We start from the raw sequence: 27321 nt of genomic DNA, 5'->3' as shown, positions 1-27321 counted from the left end.
TGTGCCTGTTGGCCACCTGTATGTCTTCATTAGAGAATTGCTTGTTTAGGTCTTCTGCCCATTTTTGGATTCGGGTTTTTTGGTTTTTTTGTTGTTAAGTTATATGAGCTGTTTATATATTTTGGGAGTTAAACTTTTGTCAATCGCATTTGCAAATATTTTCTCCCATTCCATAGATTGTTTTGTTTTGCTTATGATTTCCTTTGCTGTGCAAAAGCTCCAAGGTCTTGAAGAGATACTTGTATGCACGTTCATAGCAGCATTATTCATAGTAAGTTAAACAAGGAAGCAACAGGTGTCCATCAGTGGGTGAATAGATAAGAAAAATGTGGTTTGTACATCCATTGGAATATTATACCATCTTAAAAAAAAAAGGAAATTCGGACATATGCTATAGCACGGATGAACCTTGAGGACTTTGTCCTATGTGCAGTTAACCAGTCTCCAACAGACAAGCGCTGTATGATTCCATTTATGTGATGTATTTAGAATAGTCAAAGTCATAGAGACAAAAAGTAAAATAGTGGTTGCCAGGGGCAGATAGGAGGGAATGTGGAATTATTTAGTGGGTATAGATTTTGGTTTTACAAGATGAAAAGAGTTATGGAGACGAACAGTGGTGATGGTTATACAGCTAGTTATATTGAGTGTATTTAATGTTGAAATGTACACTTAGAAATGGTTAAGATGGTACATTTTATGTTATATGTATTTACCACAATTTTTAAAAATGAAAAAAAGTCAGTTAAAAATGGATTGTAAACTTGAACATAAAACCTAAAACTATAAAACCTGTCAAAGGAAATAAAGAAGAAACTCACTGTTAGCTTGGGTGAGGCAAACATTTTTTATATAAGATACAAAAACGTAAACTGTAAAAGACAAAAGTGATGAATTCTGCTTCATAAAAATTGAAAAGATCTCTTCCAAAAGCCCTAGTAAGAAAATGAGTGGCCAAGCCACAGGCTAGGAGAAAATATTTGTAAAACACATATTTGATAAAGAAATATATAAATTCATATATATATATACAAATATATAAAATTTTAAAGTACACAGAAGGAATTTATAAAAAGAATGTATCAAACCTCTCAAAACTCAATAATAAAACAAACAGAAACAAACATTTTAACAGTTGAAAGAGTTGGAGACCTCACCAAAAAGATAAGGTGAGGTCAAATAAGCACCTGAAAAGATGCTCAACATCATTAGTCATTAGAGAAGTGCTAGTTAAAACCACAGTGGAATACCAGCATACGTGCATGAGAACAGGTAGACTTTTTACAGACTGGCAGTACCAAATGATGGCAGTGATGCTGAACAGCTGGAACTCACATACACTGCTGGTGGGAATGCACAATGGCATAGGAACTTTGGGGAGAAGTATGCCAATTTCTTATAAAGCTAAACATACACTTACCATACAACCCAGCAATCCCATTTTGGGTATTTAGTCAAGAAAAGTGAAAACATATGTTTACTCAAAAATGTGTATGCAAATGTTTATAGCAATTTTATTTATACTCACTTAAAACTTGAAGCAATCCAGATGTCCTTCAACTGGTGAATGCACAAAAAAATCATGAAATATCCATACAGTGGAATATGTTAGTCAGCAGTAGAAAGGAATGAACTACTGATACACCCAGCAACAGAAATGAATTTCAAATGCAATGTGCTAAGTGAAAGAAATCAGACCTAAAAGGCTTCATACTGTGTCATTCTGTATGTATACCATTCTGGAATGTGCAAAACTGTGTAGGAGCAGAAAATAGATCAGTGTTTCCCAGGAGCTAGGAGTGGAAGAAAGAGACTGCTCCAAAAGGACACAAGGGAGCTTAACTTAAAAAAAGAAAAGTCAGAGGTTACTTTTCAAAGTCCAAAGTTAACTCTGTGTGTGTACATGTGTGACTGTATGTGTGTGTGTGTGTTGTTGTTGTTGTTGAACACAGATAAACGTGTGTTCTTGGCTGTAAATTTCCTATTTCATTATTGTAAGCTAATATAAGTGCCTGTTGAGAAATTCCTTTTTAATTGTACTCAGTCAAAAAGGAAAATAAAAAGAAATTTGTGTTTATTCTTATTTCAGAAAGGAGGAATGAATTTTTACTTACATTGTAAATCTGAATGAGAAAACGGTTTTATTAATTCCAAAGGAAGATTTCAAGGTTCATGTTTCACAGTTTCTCTAAAGACATTTGAAAGTCTGTTGTTGTTAATTTTAGGTTGTTAGGAATTCTCCTTTATGTTTAAATATTTAATTCTACCCTAAACCATACTGCTGGTACTTTGTCTTAAAAAAGATGTTTTTCTCATTCATTTCTACCTTTATTCTTTCATGTTTACAACTTACTTCTTTGCTGTTGTACTTACAGACTTGTTTTGTACTTTTCTTTCCTTGCCACAAAACCAACGAACCTTGAATTTCAGAATCCCTCACTTACGTAGGCCCACTTCAGGGCTCTGGGAGAGAATTTGGCAATTTTCACCATTTTGTGTTCCTGTCAAATTTATAGAAGTAGGCTACTTTTAATAGACTGAAAGATCTCTCTTCAGTCCATTGTTGTTTTATATATATATTTATATGTATATATATATGTATATATACACATACCACATACATGTATATATGGATTTAATTGTGTTGTGGAGTTTGGTGTTAGCAAGCATTTTACAGATCAGGCTAAGAGAAAAATGTATTGGCAGTTCATTTAGTTTGAGTTTAGTGGGCTGTTTATGAAGTCCTCAGTAATTTCCACTTTTAGGTATTTTTAGGTAACAGCTAGCCATCCCAATGTAGGAATGGTTTCCAGGAATACTCCTAGTGCAAGGTCGGCAGTTGTACTGCAGCATGAATTTGTCCTCTGGAACCTGTGCTGGACAGATGTGAGTAGTGGAGAAGAAGCAAGGTTGAAATGTGTAGAGCCAGAGGATTAATCTGTAAATAATTCTTCCAGCTCTTACTTCATACATGGCATAAACTTGTAAATCAACTTCAGCTGCTTTACAATGTTGTGTTAGTTTCTGGTGTACCACATAGTGATTCAGTTAAATATTTTTCATTATAGATTCTTATAAGCTGTTGAATACAGTTCCCTGTGCTATACAATAGGACCTTGTTGTTTATCTATTCTGTATATGGTAGTCTGTATCTGCTAATCACAAACTCTTAATTCATCCCTCCCCCAACCCCTTTTCCTTTGGTAACCATAAGTTTGTTTTCTATGCCTGTGACTCTTTTTCTGTTTCGTAAGTAAGTTCATTTATATCATTTTTTAGATTCCACATGTGAATGATATCATATATTCACTTAGTATGATCATCTCTAGGTCCATCTGTGTTGCTGCAAATGGCATTATTTCATTCTTTTTATAGGTAAATAGTATTTCATTGTATAAATACATCACAATTTCTTTGTCTAGTCATCTGTCAACAGACATTTAGGTTGCTTCCATGTCTTAGCTATTGTAAATAGTGCTGCTGTGAACATTAGGGTGCATGTATCTTTTTGAATTAAAGTTTCCTATGGATATATGCCCAGGAGTGGGATTGCTAGGTCATATGGTAAGTCTATTTTTAGTTTTTTAAGGAATCTCCATTCTGCTTTCCATGGTTGCTGCAGCAAACTACATTCCCACCAGCAGTGCAGGAGGATTTCCTCTTCTCAACAGCCTCTCCAGCATTTATTATTTGTGGACTTTTTAATGATGATAATTCTGACTGGTGTGAGGTGATTTCCTCATTGTGATTTTGATTTGCATTTCTGTGATAAGTAGTGATACTGAGCATCTTTTCGTGTGCCTATTGGCTATCTGTATGTCTTCTTTGGAGAAATGTCTGTTTAGATCTTCTGCCCACTTTTTGATTGGGTTGTTTGCTCTTTTGTTACTGAGTTGTATGAGCTCTTTATATATTCGGGAAATTAGGCCCTTGTCCGTCACATCATTTGCAAATATTTTCTCCAGTTCCATAGGTTGTCTTTTCGTTTTGTTTATGGTTTCCTTCTCTGTGCAAAAGCTTATAAATTTGATTAGGTCCCATTTGTGTTTATTTTAGCTTTTATTTCTATTGCCTTGGTAGACTGAACTAGGAGAGCATTGCTAAGATTTATGTTAGAGAATGTTTTGCCTATGTTTTCTTCTAGGAGATTTATGATATCCTGTCTTATGTTTAAGTCTTCAAGCCATTTTGAGTATATTGTTGTGTATGGTGGGTGTGAGGGAGTGTTGTAACTTCAGTGATTCACATGTGGCTGTCCATTTTCCCAACACCACTTGCTGAAGAGACTGTCTTTTCTCCACTGTATAATCTTACCTTCTTTGTCGAAGATTAATTGACCTTAAGTGTATGGCTTTATTTCTGGGCTCTCTATTCTGTTCTATTGATCCTCATGTCTGTTTTTGTGCCAATACCGTGCTGTTTTGATTACTTTATCTTTGTAGTATTGTGTGAAGTCTGAGAGGGTTATGCCTCCTGCTTCATTCTTCTTCCTTAGTATTTTCCTGGCAATTCTGCGTCTTTTGTGATTACATATAAATTTTAGGATTATTTGTTCCAATTCTATGAAAATTTTGTTGTGTAATTTGATAGGGATCACACTGAATCTGTAAATGGCTTTGGGTAGTATGGCCATTTTAGCAATATTAATTCTTCCAATCCAAGAACATGGGATAGCTTTCCATTCGTTTAAATGATCTTTAATTTACTTTATCAATGTTTTAAATACTTAGGAATAAACCTGACCAAGAAAATAGAAGTTTTTTTAAAATTTGACAACAATTCAGAAAAATTTTACACAATAGGCTAATAATGTTATGAACTTGAATAACATTCCTTCATTAATGTGACTTTTGCTATGTTTTTCTCAGTCCACAGCTTATCTGCTCATTCTCTTGACATTGTCTTTCAAAGAGCAGAAGTTTTTAATTTTAATCAAGTCCAGTTTATCAATTATTTTTTTCATAGATTGTGTCTTTGGTATTCTATGTAAAAAGTCACTGCCATACCATGGTCCAACAATGCTATACTGCTTCAGAAGTGGTGCAAATACCATATATTAAAAATATCCTAATTCCTCCCCCTAGTACCTTGTATCATCTCTGCCATTCATTTCACTTATGCATAAGCATATATAGACAATCGAATACATTGTTGCTATTATTACGTTGTACAAACTACTATTGTTAGATCAGTTAAGAATTACTTAACTATAAATTTACTTTTATTCGTTCATTCTCTAAAATCTTGTTTTCTGTAAGTAAATCTGATATTCTGACCTCTATCATTTTTTGTCTCTCTGAAGAACTTTCAATACTTCCTGAAAAGCAGGTCTTAAGGCAACAAATTCTCACAACTTTTGTTTGTCTGAAGAAGTCTTTATATTTCATCTTGACTTTTGAATGATAATTTCACAGGGTGCAGAATTCTAGGTTGGTGGGTTTTTCTCTGAAATATTTCACTCTCCTCTCTTCTTACTTTCATGATTTCTGCATGTAATTATTATTTTTGTTCCTGTACAGGTTACGGTGTTTTTTTCATGACTTCTTTCAGGGTTTTTAAATTTATTTTTTGATTTTCTAAATTTCAAATAAGATTTGTCTAAGTGTAAACTTTTGGCATTTATCTTGTTTAATATTCCCTGAGATTTCTAAATCTGTGGTTTGGTATCTGACATTAATTAGGGGAAATGTTCAGTCATTATTGTTTCATATATTTCTTGTTCCTTTCACTCTTCCTCTTTTATTTTCAATATGCGTATTTTCCACCTTTTATAGTTTTTCCACAGTTTTTGGATGTTCTGCTCTGGTTTTTTTTTTTTTTTCCAGTTTTTTTTTTCTTCTTTAGTTTTAGTTTTGGAAATTCCTACTATTACATTCTCAAGCCTAGAAATTCTTTCCTCAACTGTGTCCGGTCTCTTCATGGGCCCGTCAAAAGCATTCTTCATTTTGTTACAGTATTTATGATCTGTAGCATTTCTTTTTGATTCTTTCTTAGAATTTCCATCTCTATATACAATACCCATCCATTCTTGCATGTCATCTAGTTTTTCTGTTAACACTCTTTATCCTATTAATCATATTTGAAAAAAATTTCTCATTTTGTAATTCCTACCTTCTTGCTACCTATGACTGATTGTGATGCTTGTTCAATCTCTTTAGACTGCTTCTTACCTTTCAGTATGCCTTCAGTGTTTTGTTGAAAGGTGGGCATGATGAGCTGAGTAGAAGGACTTGCAGTAACAAGCCTTTAGTAACATAGTTGAAAGGTGTGGAGGGAGGAGGCGGGATCTGTAAGATCTCAGTCTTCTGTTGAGCTTCTGCCCTGGACCGTGATCTTCACCAGTACTTCTCAGTGTTTCCCCTCCTTTAGTTGAACAGGAAGACTAGAGGGGGCCAGAATGGGGTATTTCCCTGCCCCCAGATCAGTTAGGTTCTGGTAAGAGAATTTTTCCTGAGGGCAGCCTTGGTGAAGAAAAGCAAAATGTTGGAGCCTATTTCAAAATGATTCCTTTTCTCCTCCTCCTGCTGGAAGTGTGAGGAGGTTTTTCTCTGATGTTCGCCATGGGGACTTGGTACAGCTCCTGGAGTTATAACCCACACAAGTATGGGGGTACCCCGCCTCCACTGTAGGACTGGATCCCCTTGAGGTTTTAAATGTCAGAGTTTTTTTTTCACACTGAGCTTCTGGCAATTCGCCACCTACAGTTGAGGTGTTCCTACCCTGGCACTGGTTTCCTGGATGTTTCTGCTCTGATAAACTTTTATTCTCTGTATCCATCTGTCTCCCTTGCCAATTTTAAGGGCACCGGTTTGTCTCATGATCTCACTTCTCTCACAAATCTAAAAAGACTTGTTGATTTTTCAGTTTGTTTAGATATTTACTTGTTGATGGGATGGAGTTGTGAGTTCTAAGCTCCTTACATGTTGGAGGAAAGTGGAAGTCTCCTGCTGAAAGTTTTTAAGCAAGAGAAGAATATTATGATTTGTATTTTAAGAAGCTCAACTTAGTGGTGTGCAGGAGAGATTAGCAGGTAGGAGATGGAGTAGTTCGCAACTACCAGCATGCCCTGGGATACACACACCTGTGCAGGTGAAGAGAATTTGACGCTGTAGGACTTCTACTCAATATCGTCTTTAGCTTATGAGATGTTTCTTCACATTTTATTTATGGTGATGAGGGTCACCATTCTGCCATCGTTGTGGCTGTGTAGTATTGCCTGTCATATTACATTTACCTTCAGAATACTTGCTGTTTTCTAATGTAAGGCATTTAAGACCTCATGCATTCATCCTCCTCAGATGTATCTGGTGTTTTTTGTTTGTTTGTTTGTTTTGGTCTTTATTGCTCCTTAGGGGCCTTTATTTATTTACTTTGTGTTAAAGATTGAAATTCAAAAACATTAAATATCTTTTTTTCCCCAAAACTTAGTCTCACATGTAGCATGTATAATGGGTGTAATGATCATGATGAGAACAGGGAAGCTGTAGTAATGTATTTCTCAACCCTATCGGCCTGATGTCCACTTTTCATAGTAAATATTATCTAGTGCTCCCCTAATATTCCTAAACAAAATATATAGGTATATAATCATCTGTATCTGCCTATAATTTTTTAAAAAATGCGTACAACTCCAGGATAACATAGAGGAAAAATTAAAATTTTGCAAACTACAATAAAATATTTCCTTTACAATGTAAATAGCTAGGAATGACTGCACTAGAAGTCAATTTAAGATAAGAGTGAAATGAGTATTTTTCCATTTTCATTAGTGTGTAAATTTAAAAAATAAATATGGGGACGGGGGGTGGGAAGGGACTGGGATGTCAAAATGTAGAATAAATAACCAAGATTGTACTGTGTAGCACAGGGAGATATATACAGGATCTTGTGGTGGCTCACAGCGAAAGAGAATGTGACAATGAATGTATGTATGTTCATGTATGAATGAAAAATTGTGCTCTACACTGGAATTTGACACAACATTATAAAATGACTATAACTCAATAAAAAAAAGTTCATAAAAAATAAATAAAATAACAAAAGTATAAAACTTAAAAAAATATGGAAACATAAAGCATTAAAGGAAGTCAAAATACTTCGATGAACAAGTTTCAGTAATTCAATTTATAACAGTTATAACAAACCTACTACATTTTTTACAATGCCAGCACTTAGTTTTTTTAAACACATACTTTTATTATTGAAGACTACATGGTATCTATCATTTTATCACACAGAAGTTCCATCCACTCACTATACTTTTCTAATGAATTCTACACGCAGATGCACATTTTTAATGTTGGTACTATTCCTGTATGTTTGCTATTAAAATACACTAAACTTAAAAAAAAAATCTTAGCTAATTCTAAGTATCTCAAAATGACCCTATTTGTGTTAAAATACCACTAAATCCCACTAAAATGGATAGTTATTTAAGTAATACTAATAATTGTAATATAGCCTAACAAAAATTTTTCCCTTGTTAATTATTCTTTAACAGCTATTTTCATTAGTGTGGGTTCCTGGAAGATGATTGGGAATTTTGTGAGTTTGTGTGTGGGTTGTCACAGTGACAGAGGGATGCTGTTGGGCCAGCTGTCCTGGTGCCGAAGTTCAGTAGATCCCCTAGATGTCAACCCTCATCCTAACCCCTGTCTGGAGGGCTTGATGCTTCTAACTCCTGATCTTTTCAGAGACCTGGAGGACAAGCTCTCTACTGCAAGCATTTTAATTTGTAGCTTACTTTCTTTTGTCAAATCAGCTACCACTTGTCTGTCTGACTTCTAAACGTTTATTGAAATCACTGATCCTCTGATGTTTTCCCTCCCATCTCTCTTTCATAGTGGATCTCTGCCCTTTTTTTCCCTTTGCTGTCAATTCTGTGGTTTCAGAGGAAGGAGAGGTCACCAAGTGATCCATCCGCTATGCTTAACAGTGGGAGATAATATTGCCTCGTAGAAGTTGTGGAAAATGTTTTAGGTGGCTTCAGTTGTTACATAGACTGGCTGGTGTACTGGCGGTGCCCGATTAGGGCTAGATCTGCTAAACACACTGCCAAGTTTGAGCCCATCCGAAATGCCAGTGGTACTCAAGAGTTATCAGTTCATCCCAGTCTTGGATTAACTCAGTATAAACACTATGTTTAAACACTAACATTTTCTATAGCTAAGAGTAATGTATAATCTTATTCATGACTACTTCTAAAGCTGAGCTTTTGAAACTAATTTGCATTCAGAAATAAAAGTAAAAACAGCATCATGGCTCCTTTATAAAATTTTGGAAGAACACAGTGGTTAAATTATTTTCTTACTCTCTAGTATTCAGCTTTGCTACATGCTTTTTCTTTATATTAACAGATATTTTGGTAAAAGGGCTCAATGGGATTGTAGAGGGGCATCAAATCTTAATGAACTTCATCAGCGATTAAGTGACATAATGATTAGAAGATTAAAGACTGAAGTTTTAACCCAGCTGCCCCCTAAAATCAGACAGCGTATTCCATTTGATCTTCCATCAGCAGCAGCCAAGGTGAGAACCCGTCTTTGACTGAAAGTCTTATTTGAAATCATTTTAAATTATACTTTGAAAAATTATGCATATCTCATATTTCACAGATGGAAAAGTCCACTTTCTTAAAATAGGTTTAATTAATAGAGGCATGTGAATTGGCTTTGTATCATTTCAAGAAGAGAGCAGGAAGAATTTAAATGTAGTTATCAAATAATGTGAAAAGATTTAGTATCTTGGTCATTAAAATATATATTTCTGCAGAATAGAGGAAAAGAAGCACTTCACTTGCAACATAGACTTAGTATTAAGAATTCTAAGTATTTGTAGGATGTGAAACCCAATAATTAGCAAGAAGAATTGTGTTTGTTGCTCTAGGATTTATTTTTTAGGTATGAGTAGCTGTCTTCTAGAATAATTTAGATGTAGCCCCCTGTTCTTGGAATCTTAAAAATCTGTGATCATGTTGTAAGATGTGGAGTTCAACATATTAGAAAACCAAATTGTGTTTTACCTAATCCTTATCTACATTTACTTTTGGGGAGTAGGATGCTTATATATTCTTTGAATTTCTTCAAATCTGAACATAACTTTGTCGACAAAGACTATTTATTGCCTTGTTTTATCTTGAAAGTGTAGAATAAGCATTTTATGAACACTGTGCAAAATATTGGTGAAGTAAGTAAGAATGATCTGATTTTCTGTTTCCACCATTTTAACATTACAAAAAGAAGAGTCAATATATGATTATATTAACATTTTTCAACTAATATTCCCTAAGTCTTTATGCTTATTTAAATAAAGTCATACCTTTTAGTAAAATGTTTTGCTACTGTATACATTTTGACTACCATGCTCTCTTTAAGTTTTTGTTATTACTTTATATATTATTTTATTTAAAATGTTTCTTAAATTTTTATTTTTACTTTACAAAATGTTGCTCTGTAAGAGAAAGCTGTAACTGTTTAATTTATGGTGTGGGTTAAGGGCTTGGTTTTCACCCACAACTTGTCATTGGTTTTTGTCATTAGCACAAAATGTGACTGACTTATCTGCACAGTGATGTTTTAAAATGAGCACATTGGCAACTTTGGGAATTTTCTTTATATGTATAAACACACACACACACGTTTCTATATATAAAAAGAAGGTAAGTAAAACATGATTCATTATTGTATTAATTGCTCTCTTCTTTATGCTGGATTTCTTTTTTTCTTTTATTGAGTTGTAGTCAGTGTACAATGTTGTATCAGTTTGTTTTTCTAAACATTGCTATTTTCTTCTACATAGGAATTGAATTCCAGCTTTGAAGAGTGGGAAAAATTAAGGAGAGCTCCAAGTTCAGGTGGCACCGAGACTGTCGTGGGGTTGATTACTCGCATGTTTAAACAAACTGCTATTGCCAAGGTACTTATTGCTGGGCCATCATTTGTTTGTCTTGATACAAATTATTTAATGTATTTAATTTTTTAATTAAGCAGCTTATTTGCATACTGCACAATATCTTTGCCATTTAATTTTTTAACTCTTTATTACAGAAAAATTCAGACACATTCAAAGTAAACAGTAGTATAATGCACAGCATTATACCTGTTCTGTTCATATAGTGATCCTTTTCTGTGTATGGCTATAGTTTGATAAGGGAGTATATTTTACACTTTCTCATTTAAAGGACTTACATATATTCATCTTTGTTGTCAGCTTTTTCCATGGCTTTACTACATAATTGCTACAAATAATCTTTTTTTTATGTAAGTCAATCATTTTTAATTGGTATTACATTGTTAGATCCCTACAGAGATAGATGTTCTTTTTATCCAAAAGTACAAATTAGGGGGTTTTTAAATCTCAGTGTATATCAGGTAAACTTACTACACATTGTTTGTTGTTTTTACCAGCATTGTTGAACTTATACATACTAATGAGTGTCATCCTTCTCCCAGTTCTGAGATTTTTTTATAGCATAATTTTTTAAAGAGAGGTTTATTTAAATATAATTTATATACAGTGAAATTTGTCCTTTGAAAATATATAGTGTGATGAGGCTTGACAAATATAGTTAGTCACCAGTACAATCAAGATAAAGAAAATTCCCATTACCTCCAAAAGTTCCCTCATGCACCTTGGTTATTTCCCTCACACCTACCCTCTAGACTTCGTCAGTCACAGATCTGCTTTCTGTCGCTATAATTTTGCATTTTTCAGAATGTCACAAAAATGTAGTCCTATAGTACGTAGCATTGTGTCTGACTTATTTCACTTTGCATAAAGCTTTTGAATATTGATCCATGTTTTTGCATATGACATTAGCATTTTCATTTTTATTGCTGAATAATATTCAAATACATGGGTATATAAATATTTGTATATCTATATTTATGTGACAATTAAATTCCTTTACCATTTAATGGCCATTTGGGGTAGTCTCAGATCGGGCTATTATGAATAAGCCTGTTATAATCATTCATGTACAAGTCTTTGTATGGACATATTTTCATCTCTTTTAAGTAAATTGATGGAACTGGAACTGCTGGGTCATATGGGAAGTGTAGATTTAACTTTATAAAAAGCCACCAAGTTGTTTTTCAAAGTGCTATACCATTTTAGGGGAGAGTATAGCTCAAGTGGTAGAGTACATGCTTAGCATGCATAAGGACCTGAGTTCAATCCCCAGTACCTCCTCTAAATATAGATAAACCTAATTACCACACCCCCCAAAAAAAACAAAAACAAAGACAAAAAAACAACAAAGTGTTGGCATTCCCACTGGCAACATATGAGGATTCCAGTTGTCCTACATCTTTGTCAGCACTTGGTATTGTCAGTCTTTTTAATTTTAGTTATACTTCTTGGTAAGCAGTGGTATCTCATTATTATTTTAATTTGCCTCTTCTTAATGACTAATGATATTGAGCATATTTTCATGTGCTTTTTAGCCATTCATTTTCTTTTGAAAAGTGCTTGTTCATATCAAGCCCATATTTATCTTGGGTTGTAAGAGCCCCTTGATATATTTAGAAACAAGTTCTCTAACGTAAATGTCATTTGCAAATATTACTTCCAAGTCTCTGGCTCCCATTTTTATTTTCTTGACATTGTGGGTTGTTGGATTCCCCCCCACCCCCTTAACAGAGGCACTGGGGATTGAACCCAGGACCTCATGCACACCAAGAACTCACTCTACACCCCAACCCCAACATTATGTTTTTAAAGAACAGAAATTTTAAATTTTGAAACAGTCCAGTTTATCAGGTTTTTAATTTTATGTTTTGCGGTTGTTGAGTCCTAATTATTTTTTGCTTAATCCGCGTTCATAAAGATTTTATCCTGTGTTTCTTCCAGAAGTGCTATAGCCTTAGTTTATAAATGTAGGTCAGTGAGCTATTTTGAGATAATTGTTTTATGTGTTACAGAGTAAGAGTGGAGGTTCAGTTTGGTTTTTGTTTTGTTTTTTTGCATATGGATTTTTAATTGTTCTACCACTCTTTGTTGAGAAGACAATTTTCCCCTTATTGAATTATCTTGGCAGTTTCATAAAAAATCAATTGGTTATATATGTGTAGATTGTTTCTGAACTCTATTCTATTTCATTGAGCTATCCATCTGACCTCACAGAATACTATAGTTGCTTGATTACTCTACCTTTATAAGTCTTAAAATCACATAGTGTTTGTCCCTACTTTATTCTGTTTTAAAATTGTTTTGTGTATTGTAGTTCTTTTGCTTTTCTTTATGAGTTTTAGAATTAGCTTCTTAAGTATATACAATTTTGATTGGAATTGTTTTGAATCTGTAGATTAATTTGGGAGAATTGACTTATTTTAATTGAGATATAATTGACATACAGTATTATATTGGTTTCAGGTCTATAACATAATAATTCAATATTTATATATATTGCAAAATGATCACCACAGTAAGCCCATTTAACATTCATCACCATATATAGTTACAAAAATGTTTTTCTTGTGATGAGAACTCTAAATATCCATTCTCTCAGCAACTTTCAAACATGCAATACAGTATTATCAACTATAGGCACCATGCTGTACATTACATCCCATGACACATTTACTTCATAACTGGAAGTTTGTACCTTTTGACCTCTTTTACCTGTTTCACCAACCCTCTACCCCTTGCCTCCATAAACCATCAGTCTGTCTTTTATATTTGTGGGCTTTGGGGATTTGTTTGTTTTTTAAGATTCCACATAGAAATGAGATCATACAGTTTTTGCCTTTCTCTATCTGACTTATTTAGTATAATGCCCTCAAGATTCATCCATGTTGTTACAAATGGCAAGATTTCCTTCTTTTTAAGTGTCAGTGATACTCCTCTGTGTGTGTGTGTCATGTTTTCTTCATTCAACCATCAGTGGACACTTAGGTTCTCTTGGCTGTTGTATAATGCTGCAGTCAATATGGTGGTGCATATATCTTATCCCGTTAGTGTTTTTGTTTTCTTTGGATAAATACCTGGAAGTGAAATTATATGGTAGTTCTATCTCTTAATTTTTGAGGAACCTCCATACTGTTCTCCATAGTGACTGCACCAATTTTTATTCCCACCAGCAGTGCACAGGGGATCCTTTTCTGCACAGTCTTGCCAATATTTGTTATTTCTTGTCATTTTGATAATAGCCGTTCTAACAGATAGGTAGTATTGAGAACTGACTTCTTAATACTGTTGAATCTCCTGATCCATGAGAAGAGTATCTCTTTTACTTAAGTCTTCTTTAATTTCCCCCAGCAATGTTTTCTTGAATACATTTTGTTAGATTTATTTCTAAGTATCCATGTCTTCTTATGCTCTTGTAAATAGTATTTAAATTTCTACTTTTTCATTGCTAAGTATAGAATTATTATTGATTTTTGTATATTGACCTTTTATCTTGTAACCTGCTGCACTCTTATTAGTTCCTGTGACTTTTTTGTAAATTCTTTGAGATTTTCTACATAGACATCATTTTGTCTACACATAAAGCACTTTTATTTCTTCCCTGTAATCTGTATGCCTTTAATTTATTTTTATTTATTGCCCATCACATTGAAGGAACACAAGTATAAGTTTGGTAGGACTGGACAAACTTGCCTTGTTGCCAGTTGTAGACAGAGAACATTCAGTCTTTTACCATTAATTATAATGTTATCTTTAAGATTTTTATAGATGCCCTTTCATAGGTTGAGAAAAATTCCTTCTTTTCCTAGTTTGTTGTGAGGAGAGATGAGACATAGATTTGTTTCCTTTGGCAGATAAGTGTTAGGAAGCAGGTAGAAGCAGATAAGAAGAAAACAGCTAAAATTTAACAAAATTAAAAAGACTGAGCATAGGCTGTCGCGACAGTTCACAATAATATGGGATTCTGACCCAGGGAGCCCATACTCATTCAAAAGCTTTATTTCCATTGGCCTCTGTCAGATACTGACTAGGAGATCAGAGAGCACCCCCATTGGTGGAGTTCAAGCATGATACCCTGAGTACTTCTAGGACCCTCTTCTCACACTGATCAAAAGCCTTGTGCTACTGTAGGAGAGGCAAAGTCCCCCTCCCCGAGTCTGCAAAGCCCAGTCCAGGATCAGCTGCTTTTGGGGTTTGAGTAGAAATAAAATGAAACCCTGAGGGGATGAAACCCTATTGAAATCAGGACCTTATATAGGACAGAGATCTGTTACTGATGGAGGAATCTCTCTCTTGCCCAGGATCACCCACGGTTACATGACATAGTTTGGTTGCCTTAGGGTAGAGGGGCAGAAACACCAGGAAAGCCTCATCTGTAAGACTCAGCTGAAGCAAAAGGCCTGCCTTATATTGACATGCTACCTGAAGAACAAAGAAATCTTCTGCCCCCTCCCATGGATTAATCTACTACTGGGGGAGAGGCATCCTGCTATAGTGCAGGCGTGCAAGAACTGCCAAAAGCTGAGAGTGCAGCTAGAAGAATTCTTAGCACACACTTTCATGAGAGAGAAGCGTCCCGTTGTTGAGGGAATCCCAGTTTGCGGTGCACTAAAGGTAAATGTAACAACCTAAATATAGCTCAATACTGATAAGATTGTCTCAGTCCCTTCCATACTATCACCTTGATAGAAAAAGAATCATGCCCTTTTCTGGGTGTAAGTATCATTTATCTCACTCTATCCTGTTCTTCTATACAAAATTTCTAGCATTAATGGAAATTATGAACTAATAAAAGCAATTTAAAAAACTCACCCATTATCAAAGATAAAGCCAGATGAAAAAATAACTCAGATTGTAGGACAATTAGACAAGGACTTTAAGAAAGCTAGGAATCGTATGTTAAAGGAGCTAGAAGAAAAGATAAACAACATAAATGAAAAGATGGAAAATTTCAGAAGAAACATGGAAACTCTAAAGACAATAAAATAGAAATGCTAGAAATAAAATACATTGTATCTGAGGGAAAAATTCTTTTACTTAGCTTATAAGCAAATAGATGAGACAAAATGTAATCATAAAAAATCTGACTGTCCTGGATATTTATCCTAGAGAAGTAAAAATTTAGATTTACATAAATACCTTTACGGAAATTTATTTGTAATAACCAAAACTTGGAAAAAACCCACAGTTCCTTCAAACAAATATAATGGAATACTCAATTAAAAGGAATAAACTGTTGATAAGTGCAACAAATTGGATGACTCCGAGAAGCATTACACTAAGTGAAAGAAAGCAGTCTCAAAAGTTTACATACATCACAACACATTTTTATAACATCTTCAAAATGACAGAATTGTAGTGATAGAAAATATCAATATACCAATGTAGTTTTCTGGTGTTGATATTGTTCTTTGGTTATATAAGAAATTATCACTAGTATTATCAGGAGAAGCCAGGTTCAGGGTATATAGGAACTCTCAGTATTATTTTTGCAACCTCTGTTGTCTAAACTTATTTCAAAATAAAAAGTTTTAAGATGTATATATAGTGGACATAATAAATTAATCTAATGACAGAAAAAAAATTGAAGTTAATCCAAAAGAAGGCAGAAAAGAAAGAAAAAGGAATAAGGAACAACTAAATCAAATAGAAAACAAAATGGTAGGTTTAAATACAGTTTTGTCAATAATTGCATTATATGTAAATGCCCTAAAACCAGCATTTAAAAGGCAGGAATTGTCAGATTGCATAAACTGTATGATATCTATAAGAAGTTCTCTTTAAGTATGAAGGCTTAAAGTTAAAAATAAATGGATGAAGACAATTAATCAAAAGAAAGCTGAAGTAGATACATTAATATGAAATGATGTAGGCTTTAGAACAAAGAATATTCCCAGGATTAAAGAGGAGACACATAAAGATAAAGGAGTCAATTTGTCATTTAAAGATAAAGGATTAAATTCATCAGGAGTTATTCATCTAATAAAGGAGTCAATTCATTATAATAATATGACTAAATGAATAAATAATATGAATAAATATGTCAATATCTATTAACTAAAACTAATAACTAAAACTTTTTTAGAGAACAGAAGAGGAATAAATACCTCCCAAGTAATTTTATGAAGTGGGATTATTCTGATGCCGAGACTAGACAGACACATCAAGAGAACTACAGACGCATATCCTTCATGAATATAAAAATCCTTAACTAAACATTAGCAGATCAAATCCACCAATATGTTTAAAAGTATTTATACCGGGAATAAAGGTTTGTATAAAACTGAATTAATCACTGTAGTTCACCACGTTAACAACATAAAAATGGAAAATTATATGTTTATCCCAATGAAAGCATTTGACAGAATTCCACATCCATTCATGATTAAACATCTCAGCAAATTAGGAGTAGAAAGGGGCTTCCTCATCCCAATAAAAGGTATTTATGAAAAACTTAGAAATAACATCACAGTTAATGCTCAAAGACTGAATGCTGCTCCCCTAAGATCAGAAACAAAGTAAGAGTCGGTTCTCTCATCACTTCAGTTCAACATTGTTGATTCAACGTAGTTCTTACAACTGTGCAGTAGGCTAGAAAAGGAAGTAACAGCTATGCGATTGAAAAGGAGTAAGGAAAATTGCCTACATTTATAGACACCATGGTTGTCTATATAGAAAATTCATGAACATTTCATGCTACTAGAACTAACAAGTGGATTTATCAAGGTCATGGCAGTTCGTGTTCAAAATACAAAAAGCATTTGTAGTTCTACATACTAGCAATGAAAAATTTGAAATTAAAATTTTAAAAATATGATTTACAGTAGCATCCATAAACATGAGCTACTTTGGGATAAATTCAACAAAAAAAATTCACTAAAAAAACCATTAAACACTATTTAGAGAATGTAAAACAGACTTAAATAAGACAGATCATGCTCATGAATCAGAAGATTTGATATTGCTAAGATGCTTGTTCTCTGTTAATTAATTTATATACTCAATACAATGCTAATCAAAATCCCTGTAGTCTTTTTTTTAGAAACTGACAAACTGAGTGTATAATTTATGAGGTAATGCAATGGACTTACTGTAGCCAAAATAATTCTGAGCAAAGTTGGAAGACTCACACCACATAATATATATACTTACTATAAAGTTACAGTGATAAGACGTTGTGTATTGGCATAGGGATAGGTATATAGATTAATGAACCAGAAAAGAGAGTTCAGAAATAGACCTTCATATAGATTGTCAACTGATCTTAGGAAAGGACAAGATAATTCAATGGGGAAACGGTAGTCTTTTCAACAGAATACTAGGGCAATTAGATATCCATAAGGGGAAAAAATGAGCCTTGATCACTATTCCACACCATATAGAATAATTAACTTGAAGTGGATCATAGACTTAAATTTAAAAGCTAATTTATAAAACTTTCAGTAGCATACCTACTTTAAAATATGCCATCCTTTGGGTAGGAACATTTTTTAAGATAAAATACAGAAAGCACATACTTTAAAGAAAAAACAAATGGGACTCAAAACTTTAAAAAATTTTTTTGAGATTTATCTATTCACTTAATTTTAGAGGAGATACTGGGAATTGAACTCAGCACATTGTGTGCTCTACCACTTGAGCTATTACCCTGCGCCCCCAAAACTTTAAAACTTACGGTGTTTAAAAGTATAGTATATGAAAGACATGGCTGTGAAAAGGTAAATGCAAGAGACTGGAAGAAAATATTTGCAATACATTCCCCCTACTTCATTTTCCCGAATCATAATTTTTGGTTTGATCAGTGTTCATTGTTTATAGTATAATGACTCTGTTAAACATTTCACAGTTGAGCTGTAATTACATTTCTTTTCTTTGACAACTGTTGTTTTTCTTAAAGTTAATAGCTGTCTTGTTTTTTGTTTGCTTGCTTGCTTAGCTTTCTTTTTACATAATACTGAGTATAGAATGTTGCTTAAAGGAAAAGAATATACATGAGAATTTTTCAGATAATTTTCTGTGCATGGTCAGAAACCTTAGTTAGAAGTCAGAAGTGTTGACAGTCAATAAGAAGTAGCACCTAATTCCTAGGATTCTTGAAGAAAAAGAAAAGAGGTGAAAATTTAATTGTCCCAGATTGGAACATGTTCCCAAAGATTACTAGCAGCAGAAGACCAATCCTTGCCACGCCAGCTTCCTAATTTTTAGTCCTTTTTCATTCCCCCTCTATTAGAACAATATTGCGTTTAGGCCAGTTAATAGCCCTACAATGGCCTCGAAGTGTTCAAGTGAAAGGAAGAGTCATATGTATCTCACTTTAAATTAAAAGCTAGGAATGATTAGCTTAATGAGGAAGGCATGTTGGAGGCCGAGATAGGCCAAATGTTAGTCCTCTTGCAAAAGTTAGCCAAGTTGTGACTGCAAAGGAAAAATTCTTGAAGGACTTAAAAGTGCAACTCAAGTGAATGAATAAATGATAAGAAGGCGAAACTGCCTTACTGCTGATAGTGGTCTGGACAGAAGATAAAACCAGCCACAACATTCTCTTAAGTCAAAGCCTAATCCAGAGCCAAGTCCTAACTCTCTTCAGTTCTCTGAAGCCTTAATGAGGTGAGGAAGGTGCAGAAGAAAAGTTTGAAGCTAGCAGAGGTTGGTTCATGAAGTTTAAAGAAAGAAGCCGTCTTCATAACATCACAGTGCGAGGTGAAGCAGCCAGCGCTGATGTAGAAGCTGTAGCAAACTATCAGAAGATTGAGCTCAGATGGTTAATGGATGTGGCTACACTAAAGAACAGATTTTCAATGTAGATGAAACAGCTTTCTATTGGAAAAAGATAGTATCTAGGACTTTCATAGCCAGGAAGAGGAGTCAATGCCTGGCTTCAGAACTTTAAAGGACAGGCTGATTCTCTTGTTAGGGGCTAATACAGTGGTGGCTTTCAGTTGAAGCCAGTGCTCATTTACCATTCCCGAAATAAATCCTAGGGCCCCTAAAAATATCCTAAGTCGATTCTGTCTGTGTTCTGTACCACATCGTAGCTAGAAAGAAAGGAATAATTCAAGAGATACTAAGATGGTAAATCAGTAGACACTGGTGATTGACTTACTATGAAGGGGAGTGTAAAAGTAGAATCTAGATGCTTCGTTTGGCCAGCTGGGTTGAAGTTTGTGCCATTCACGGAGACTGGGAAAAACAGCAGATTTATTTTGTGCATAGTTTCCCATTAACTATGATCTGTGCCAAATTCAGCAAGGCTCAAGCTGTAAGATAATAGATTTCTTTGTACTCTGCAGCATCGTATTGGAAATACTTTTCATTGAATCATTTGAACAATTAGGTCAAGAAATTTAAAGATAATTATAACTATCTAATGATAGTTGATGTGAATTTGAAAATCTAGATACAAGTAAGAAGAAAATTTTGAAGAAAATAATAAGTTTTCAAGTAAATGCCTTTGTATATAGTTACTTACAGGACATGCTGTTTTAGGGACATGACATATGCTTAATTACTGCCTAAAGTAAAATGAGCTCTTCATTATTTGTGATATTTAATTTTTAAAAGGCTGTAACCCCATAATAAATCAATGTGTAAAGTGTGAAATCTTGTTCTTGTCACCTCTTATGAGGAAGGAAGTACTTCCCACATCCATTTATATCACCATTTTAACACTGTCCATTAATTGTTATGAGAAAGCAGTGGGCTAGAAAGGACCTCTGTGGGTCATCTTTCTCTTAGTTTGTTCTAGGCAGACTTATGCCAAAAGTCTCCCATACAAATGAGTCTCCATCTCTCCTAGTTTTATAGATCTCCAGGATAGGTTTCTTTCTCTGCTCTAATCTTTTCTCTTTTCTTCGTATCCTCCAATGTTATAGGCAGATGGGAATACAGTACAGTGCTTCAAATTAGGTCATGTCAGCAAATTAGGTCATGTTGATATGATGATTTTTCATATGTACAGTGTGATACTATATAATGGTGTTGACATATGTCATCCATGTGCTGTATAACCATTAATGGTGTTCTGCGTTTTGAGATTAAATACTTGTACTTCTTAGGAAGATAGAGGCTGTATAAGTTTTAAGTATGTTATTACATTACTGAGATCTCTTTTTTAGATATTTCATAATGAGAAATTTAACAATGATGATAAACAGTAAGTGGTAATTATAAACACTAGACAAAGGAAATGACCATAAAATAATAAATGTTACTAGTAAAAAGTCAATTAGTGAAGGATCTCAGATAAATAGAATTACTTTTCTTCCTCTGTACCATTATTTTTATTTCTGTGTAATATTTGTGGGGAATGCAATAGATGAGAATGAACAGATTCTTTAGATTTAGGATCAGCTTGATACTCTCCTAGGAAAAAACCCAGATTAAGTTGTATGCATGGTTTAGCCAACTCTCAGTTATTTTCTGGTACATGGTGACACGTCTCATTTGTAGAGAAAACTATTTTAAGAGAAATGCCAGTTATTTTTCTATTAAAAGATTAAATCAACCCATAATTTAAAATTTCCTGTCACTATAGGATGGCAGCATTTCTTAGTGTCTTAAAGACTTTCCAGAGGCAAACTGCTTTAAACAAAAAGCACGTTTCCTCTCTGCTGTGTTGCCGCAGCAGCTTAAATAGGTAGAATCCTACTTCTAAAATGCAGTGAGGTTCAGTGAGGTCTCTGCAGTGTTCCCTGCTGCACAGGGATGGGATGCTGTGAGACTGAAGGGCACCTCTTCCTGAGCCAGTTTGTTGTTTAGAAAAGGGTCTCTGGCTCTGAACCAGGCACTGTCAGCCTCCTGTTCATGAGTAAGGAGGCGGTCGGTAGTGAGAAAGTGCAAATAAAGCAATATAGTGTCATCTTGGAGGAGGAAGGAGATACCTATGTTAGCTATATGGCTCAGTAAAGTGGAGGAAGGCTTTATTAAAGATGGGGAAATACCCACTTGAGAAGGAGGAGTGCTATTAGGTTTTTGAAGTTGGAGGAATGGTTAAATTTGGAATCAGGTGGAGGGATTTGCCTTAGAGAAGAGAAAAAATACCTCTCATGACAAAAGGAAGCGAAGAGAGGATGAGTAAAAGTAAGAAAGTGTAACAGAATTCTCAAATGTTCTATTTTCTCTGGCCAGTGGGAAGTTTGAGAGCCAAGAGGCCTAGGTTCTGATTTTGAACAAAGTGGCAAGGTTGAATTTGTTTTTGCAGTTTACTGAAGAAATACAGTGAAAATAAGAGCTAACACTTCTACACCGTTGACCGTGTGCCAGCTGTTCCAAGCATATTTGATGCACTAACTCATCTAATTCTTACTACCACTCGATGGGTAGTAAGTACTTTTTATCCCCTTTTATAGATGGAGAAACCAGGGCACAGAGTTCAAGTGACCTATTCAAGGCTTTCAGACTGTAAATGATGGAGGCAGGAGCTGAACATAGTTTGGCAACAAAGTACATGCACTTACCCATCATTCCATTAGGATAGCTGAATAAATGTAGTATTTCTTAGTGACCATGGGTTTAAGGTACCTCTTATTTCCCTGTTGGTGATTTTCCGCATCCCTGTACAAGTGTGGTGAAGATACAGAATTTCAAAGTCTATCCATTCTATGTGTTATCATTATAAACACCCAAGTAAGATTTATTTATCCTTAACTTTAGTTGTACCTTATTGACATGATCAATGGATGAAGTTTAGAAAGGAATCAAGAATGTTTTTCAAAATTGATTCAGTTTTTAAAGAATTAGATTAGCTCTTTTGATCAATGACTTTTATGGTCAAACTTCCATGAAATCAACTTCGGTAGGAAAAAAAAAAAAGAATTGAAAGCTACAGATTGGCTTTGCCTTCTAACTTCATCTAAATTTGAGTAAAGCCAATGGAGTACGTTATTCATGGAAATGTTCTGTCTCATCCAACCTTGCCAGATGGATGGATGGAGGATGGATGGATAGATTAGTTGGTTGATTGATTAGATAGAATGATTAGATAGAACAATTGCTTTATTTTATCTTTTTCCAGAAAGTTTCATGGAAAGGTTTAGGATCCCATGTTCTTTTGTAAAATTGTGTTCGTTAAGGTGTTGAACTGGGATTGCTCTGTTCTTACATACAGAACTGCAGCCCCTCTGCTTCTTAGTGTGAAATGGGCTGCTTGTGGAAGTTGGTCAGTGTCAAAAGAGTAGATGTATTAAAAGTGTTATTTTCTATTTACAGATGTAATTATAAGCATGCCTCGAGGTAAGAAAAATCACACATATAATAGTTCATCCAAACTATCTTTGGAAGTTTTTTAAGGGAAAATTTCAGCCTGGGGCCCTGTGAAAATGTTCAAAACCCTGATATTATAGTATGGAATGATCATTCTTCCCTTGAAGACTGTCTTCTGTCAGATTTGAAAATACTCTTTCTGGTTGGTGAAGTGGTTTCTAAATTAAGAACCTTTGGCCAGGAAAAATGGGTAGCAGAAGACAAATCCCTAGCCTTTCTTTGTGGTGTTCTGCGGGGCAAATAGGGCATGAATAAGCAGGGTGTGTCCTCTCTTGTTTGTTAACTTTCCTTTCCTCATTTGAGATCATTTTAAAGGATAAAAGGTAAATCAACTCTCACAAATAAGCAAATTAAGAATAAGAAACACTATAACGTGAAATAGATAAAAATAGGTACATGAATAAAAACAGAGGCAGAGAGGATATCAACTGATGAATGGACAGATAAAATGTGGTATATCCATACTTGGCAATAAAAAAAAATTAAACACTGAAAAGTGCTACATCATGGATTGAAAACATGCTCACAAAGAAGCCAGTCTAAAAAGACCACATATCGTGTGATTCCATTTATACGCAATGTCGTAATTCGGCCCATGGAGACAGAAAATAGATTAGTGTTTGTCTAGAGCCAGGGTGACACAGGGACCTGTTTTGGGAGTAATTGTTAAGAGGTGATGGTTTTCTTCTAGGGTAATGAAAATATTCTGAAATTGTGGTGAAGGGGACACAACTCTGTGAATATACTAAAAGCTATTGAGTTGTACACTTTCTAAATGGGTGAATTTTACAGTATGTGAGCTTTATCTCAAAAAAGCTTTTTTTTTTTTTTTTAAATGAACTCAGATTCTTCTTTCTACTCTGGCTGCCCTAGTTCACTGCTTTCCTCAGCGGCTTCCATAGCAGCCCCAAGATGACCACTGCAATTCCTGGTGTCAGGTGCAGGCCATAATGTCCAAAGCAAGGAAGAGCTTTCCTCAGAGTCCCTTTGTCAGTGAGGATTTTTTTTTGAAGCCTCCAGCAGACTTCCCACATTTATTATTGTCAGAATCACTTGCAGGGGGAATAGAAGTGCTAGGCTTGCTTAGACCGATCATGGTTTACCTCCTGGTGATTAATAAAGGCTTGAGGAATTGTCCTTAAAGTGTGTGCCCACCAGATACCTAAACAAAACAGGCACTGGGTCTGGGGCCTGAGGACTTCAAAACTTAGAGGAAGCTTCTTTTGTGCTCTTGCTCCCTTAGCTGCAAGTTATAGCTATTAAAAAAAAAAATTACTCTGATGCTTGTTAAAATAGTAAGGAAGACTTTATTCAAGATCATTGTAGTAGGAGTCAACTCTACTGCGACTAAGGAGAGAACGCAGGAAGGACAGGTGGGGGATTTATAGCCTGCAGCAGGATGAAGGGGTCAGTGGATGGAAAATTACTAAGAGGAGACATCGAAAGTAAGGGAATTCATGCTAAACTGATTGCTCCTGACAGTAGCATATACTTTTCTCAAAAATTAAACCATTCATGTCTAAGTATACAGATTGGTTCAGTGAAACTGCGAATGGCTCATTAAATCAGTTATGGTTCCTTTGGTCGCTCGCTCCTCTCCTACTTGGATAACTGTGGTAATTCTAGAGCTATTCCCTGCCTAAGGTCGCTGACCCTCCTTGAAGGGGAGATGTGTGCATTGATCAGATCAAAACCAAGGTCGAAACAGAATTCTTGCTAAAGGAAGGCCAAGGACTTTAGACATCAAAAGTGGGGATGAGAAACTTGATCAGATATCAAGAGATGATTAGGTATCCAGGGTGGGGGCACTGTCGATAAACTGACTCAGCAGGATTCTTGCTAAGACTGGGCCTGGCAAGGGCAGAACAGACTTGGAAAGCCAGAGTTGAGACCTAGTCAAGAAGAGGGCTCAGAGAAGCTTAACTGAAGTTTGGTCAAGGAGAAAGTTTTGTCAAAGCTCAAGTTTGATGCTTTTTTTTCACTCTTTCTCTCTCCCTCTTATTATTTTGACTAAAAGACAATTTGAAGTAACTTTCATCAGGTCTTTAATGCAATATAGGTTTTTTGGTAACTTCTTTTATTTCAAAAAGTATGAGGAGCACCTATTCACTGAAAAAAAACTAACAAGTTGTACAACATATTCTCTTTATTTCTGCATTTCTTTAAATGAGGTGTATTGTGTAGACTTCATTAATTATTCAAATTAGAACTTTGACTAACAGACACATTACTAACAGACCAATTTCAGCAAGATAAAATAGAATTGTGAGCACATGCACTTTCTGCAACTTCTATGATACCTAAACCAGTTTAACCAAAATGCTGATCGTTAACAGGATCTGCCCTTCCATGTAATATGCACTTAAGATTCTTTGAAAGCAAATTTCTGCTCAGATAACTTAAAATATGACAAGGCAGTGACTGTTTTCATTAGAATAGAATCAGAATAGGTAACTTACATGTATAGTTCATTTTAAAATGCAAGCCTATGCAATCCCCAACCTGAGAACCTAAGAGAATCCCAAAGTTCCTTTGTGATACAGATGTTTTGTTTCCCCAAACACCTTTTCTCCTAGGAAGCAACATCACAGTGATGGTGAACGGGTTCGTCCAAAGTGGCTGTTTAGCCCATTGGACTTTATATAGTTGAACCTTATAATATTAACAGTGATCATAAGCCTTTCTGAACCTGTGATTGGAAGGAAATTTGCTGGGGGCTCGAGCTTTGGGATCAGCAGTTTGGGTTGTACTGAGGAGAGGGGTGATGTTAGCAGAGGAGACTGGCAGAAATAGCTTGCTTTTGAAGAGACAGGGAATACATCTGAGGCTAGTTCCATGATTATATAGTTGGTAAGTCTGCAATGGTTGGTAAATGAATGTACCTTAAAAATACTCCAACTTGACATGTACTTTTTGAAAAGCTTATCACAGTAAATATAGCTCTTCAGGCAAACATGCAGTTTATTAAAGTGGTTCAGTTACCATGGCAACATTTCTGGAATTTATAGCTCCTTATTTTGAGAGGGTTTCATTTCCACTTTCTGAGGCACTAAAATCCAAGGCTAAAGTTCTTAACTGCCTCCAGCCCCATCGTATGAATTTCTTTTGTTTAGAAAACAGACATACAGAATGTAGCTTGCAGAATCAATCTCGTGACTTTAGAGTCAGATGCATGAATTTTAAATAGGTATTTTTCAATTTTGAAATGCCTGTTTTTAAGTTGTTAAAATTATTATCAAAGCCACATAGGATCATAATTTAATGAGGGGAAACAGACATTTCAAAAAATAGCAGTCCCTGAAACTTACTCCCCAGAGGCAACCACTTTCTATTTTTCAGCTGTTTTTTTGTTTTTTGTTTTTTGTTTTTTTAAGATTTACTTCAAATCCCTCAGCACTGTGTTTATCTTCCTTCTTGGTTTGTATTACTGCTTGCTTTGTAATTTTAGCTCTCATCAATTGGCTTCCCAACATAGAAGATGAAACTTTAGCTCTCTCACCCCTCGGCCCCACCCTCACACCCGCACCTTTCCTCATTCCCATTTTTCCTACAAAGTGATAGGTACGTAGAGTGATAGCTCGATAGATCCACAGATCGACAGATAGGTAGAGGTGAAGAGATAGATACTTAAAGTTTTACTAATTTTAAATAGCAATTTATACTACTTTTGGCTTGACTGATATTCACCATTATATTATTAGAATCATGTTTATAATATTTACAGGTTAACCAGGCAATATACTGTGGATATGTTTTCTTTCTTTTCCAACTCATTTTCAGTAATCCATCCTCATACTTCACCCTAGTTGGGGTTTTTTTGTGTTTTTTTTTATTTTTTAATTGAAGTATTATCAATTTCTGGTGTACAGCATAATGTTTCAGTCATACATACATATATTCCTTTTCATATTCTTTTTCATTAGAGGTTACTACAAGATATTGAATATAGTTCCCTGTGCTGTACAGTATAAACTTGTTTATCTATTTTATATGTAGTTGTTAGTATCTGCAAATCTCTAACTCCCAATTTATCCCTTCCCAACCTCTTTCCCCCCTGGTAACTACAAGTTTATTTTCTATGTCTGTGAGTCTGTTTCTGTTTTGTAAATAAGTTCATTTGTGACTCTTTTTTTAAGATTCTACATATAAGTGTTA

General features: G+C 34.7%; 1 protein-coding gene across 4 annotated transcripts in view; it reads left to right on the top strand.

Moving 5' to 3' along the window:
* The window catches only part of ZRANB3 (zinc finger RANBP2-type containing 3), a 207197-nt gene that overhangs the window by 126812 nt on the left and 53064 nt on the right, over positions 1-27321 (top strand). For all 4 annotated transcript variants that reach the window (XM_032479349.1, XM_032479348.1, XM_032479347.1 and 1 more), the window contains 2 exons: positions 9357-9528; positions 10798-10914. In XM_032479349.1, the coding sequence (XP_032335240.1) occupies positions 9357-9528; positions 10798-10914 (289 nt within the window). The remainder of the gene's footprint in view (positions 1-9356; positions 9529-10797; positions 10915-27321) is intronic.

The sequence above is a fragment of the Camelus ferus genome, chromosome 5 (assembly GCF_009834535.1).
Source record: "Camelus ferus isolate YT-003-E chromosome 5, BCGSAC_Cfer_1.0, whole genome shotgun sequence".
Lineage (NCBI taxonomy): Eukaryota > Metazoa > Chordata > Mammalia > Artiodactyla > Camelidae > Camelus > Camelus ferus.
Note: the sequence above shows the minus strand (reverse complement) of the source record. Positions and strands in the feature narration are given on the sequence as shown.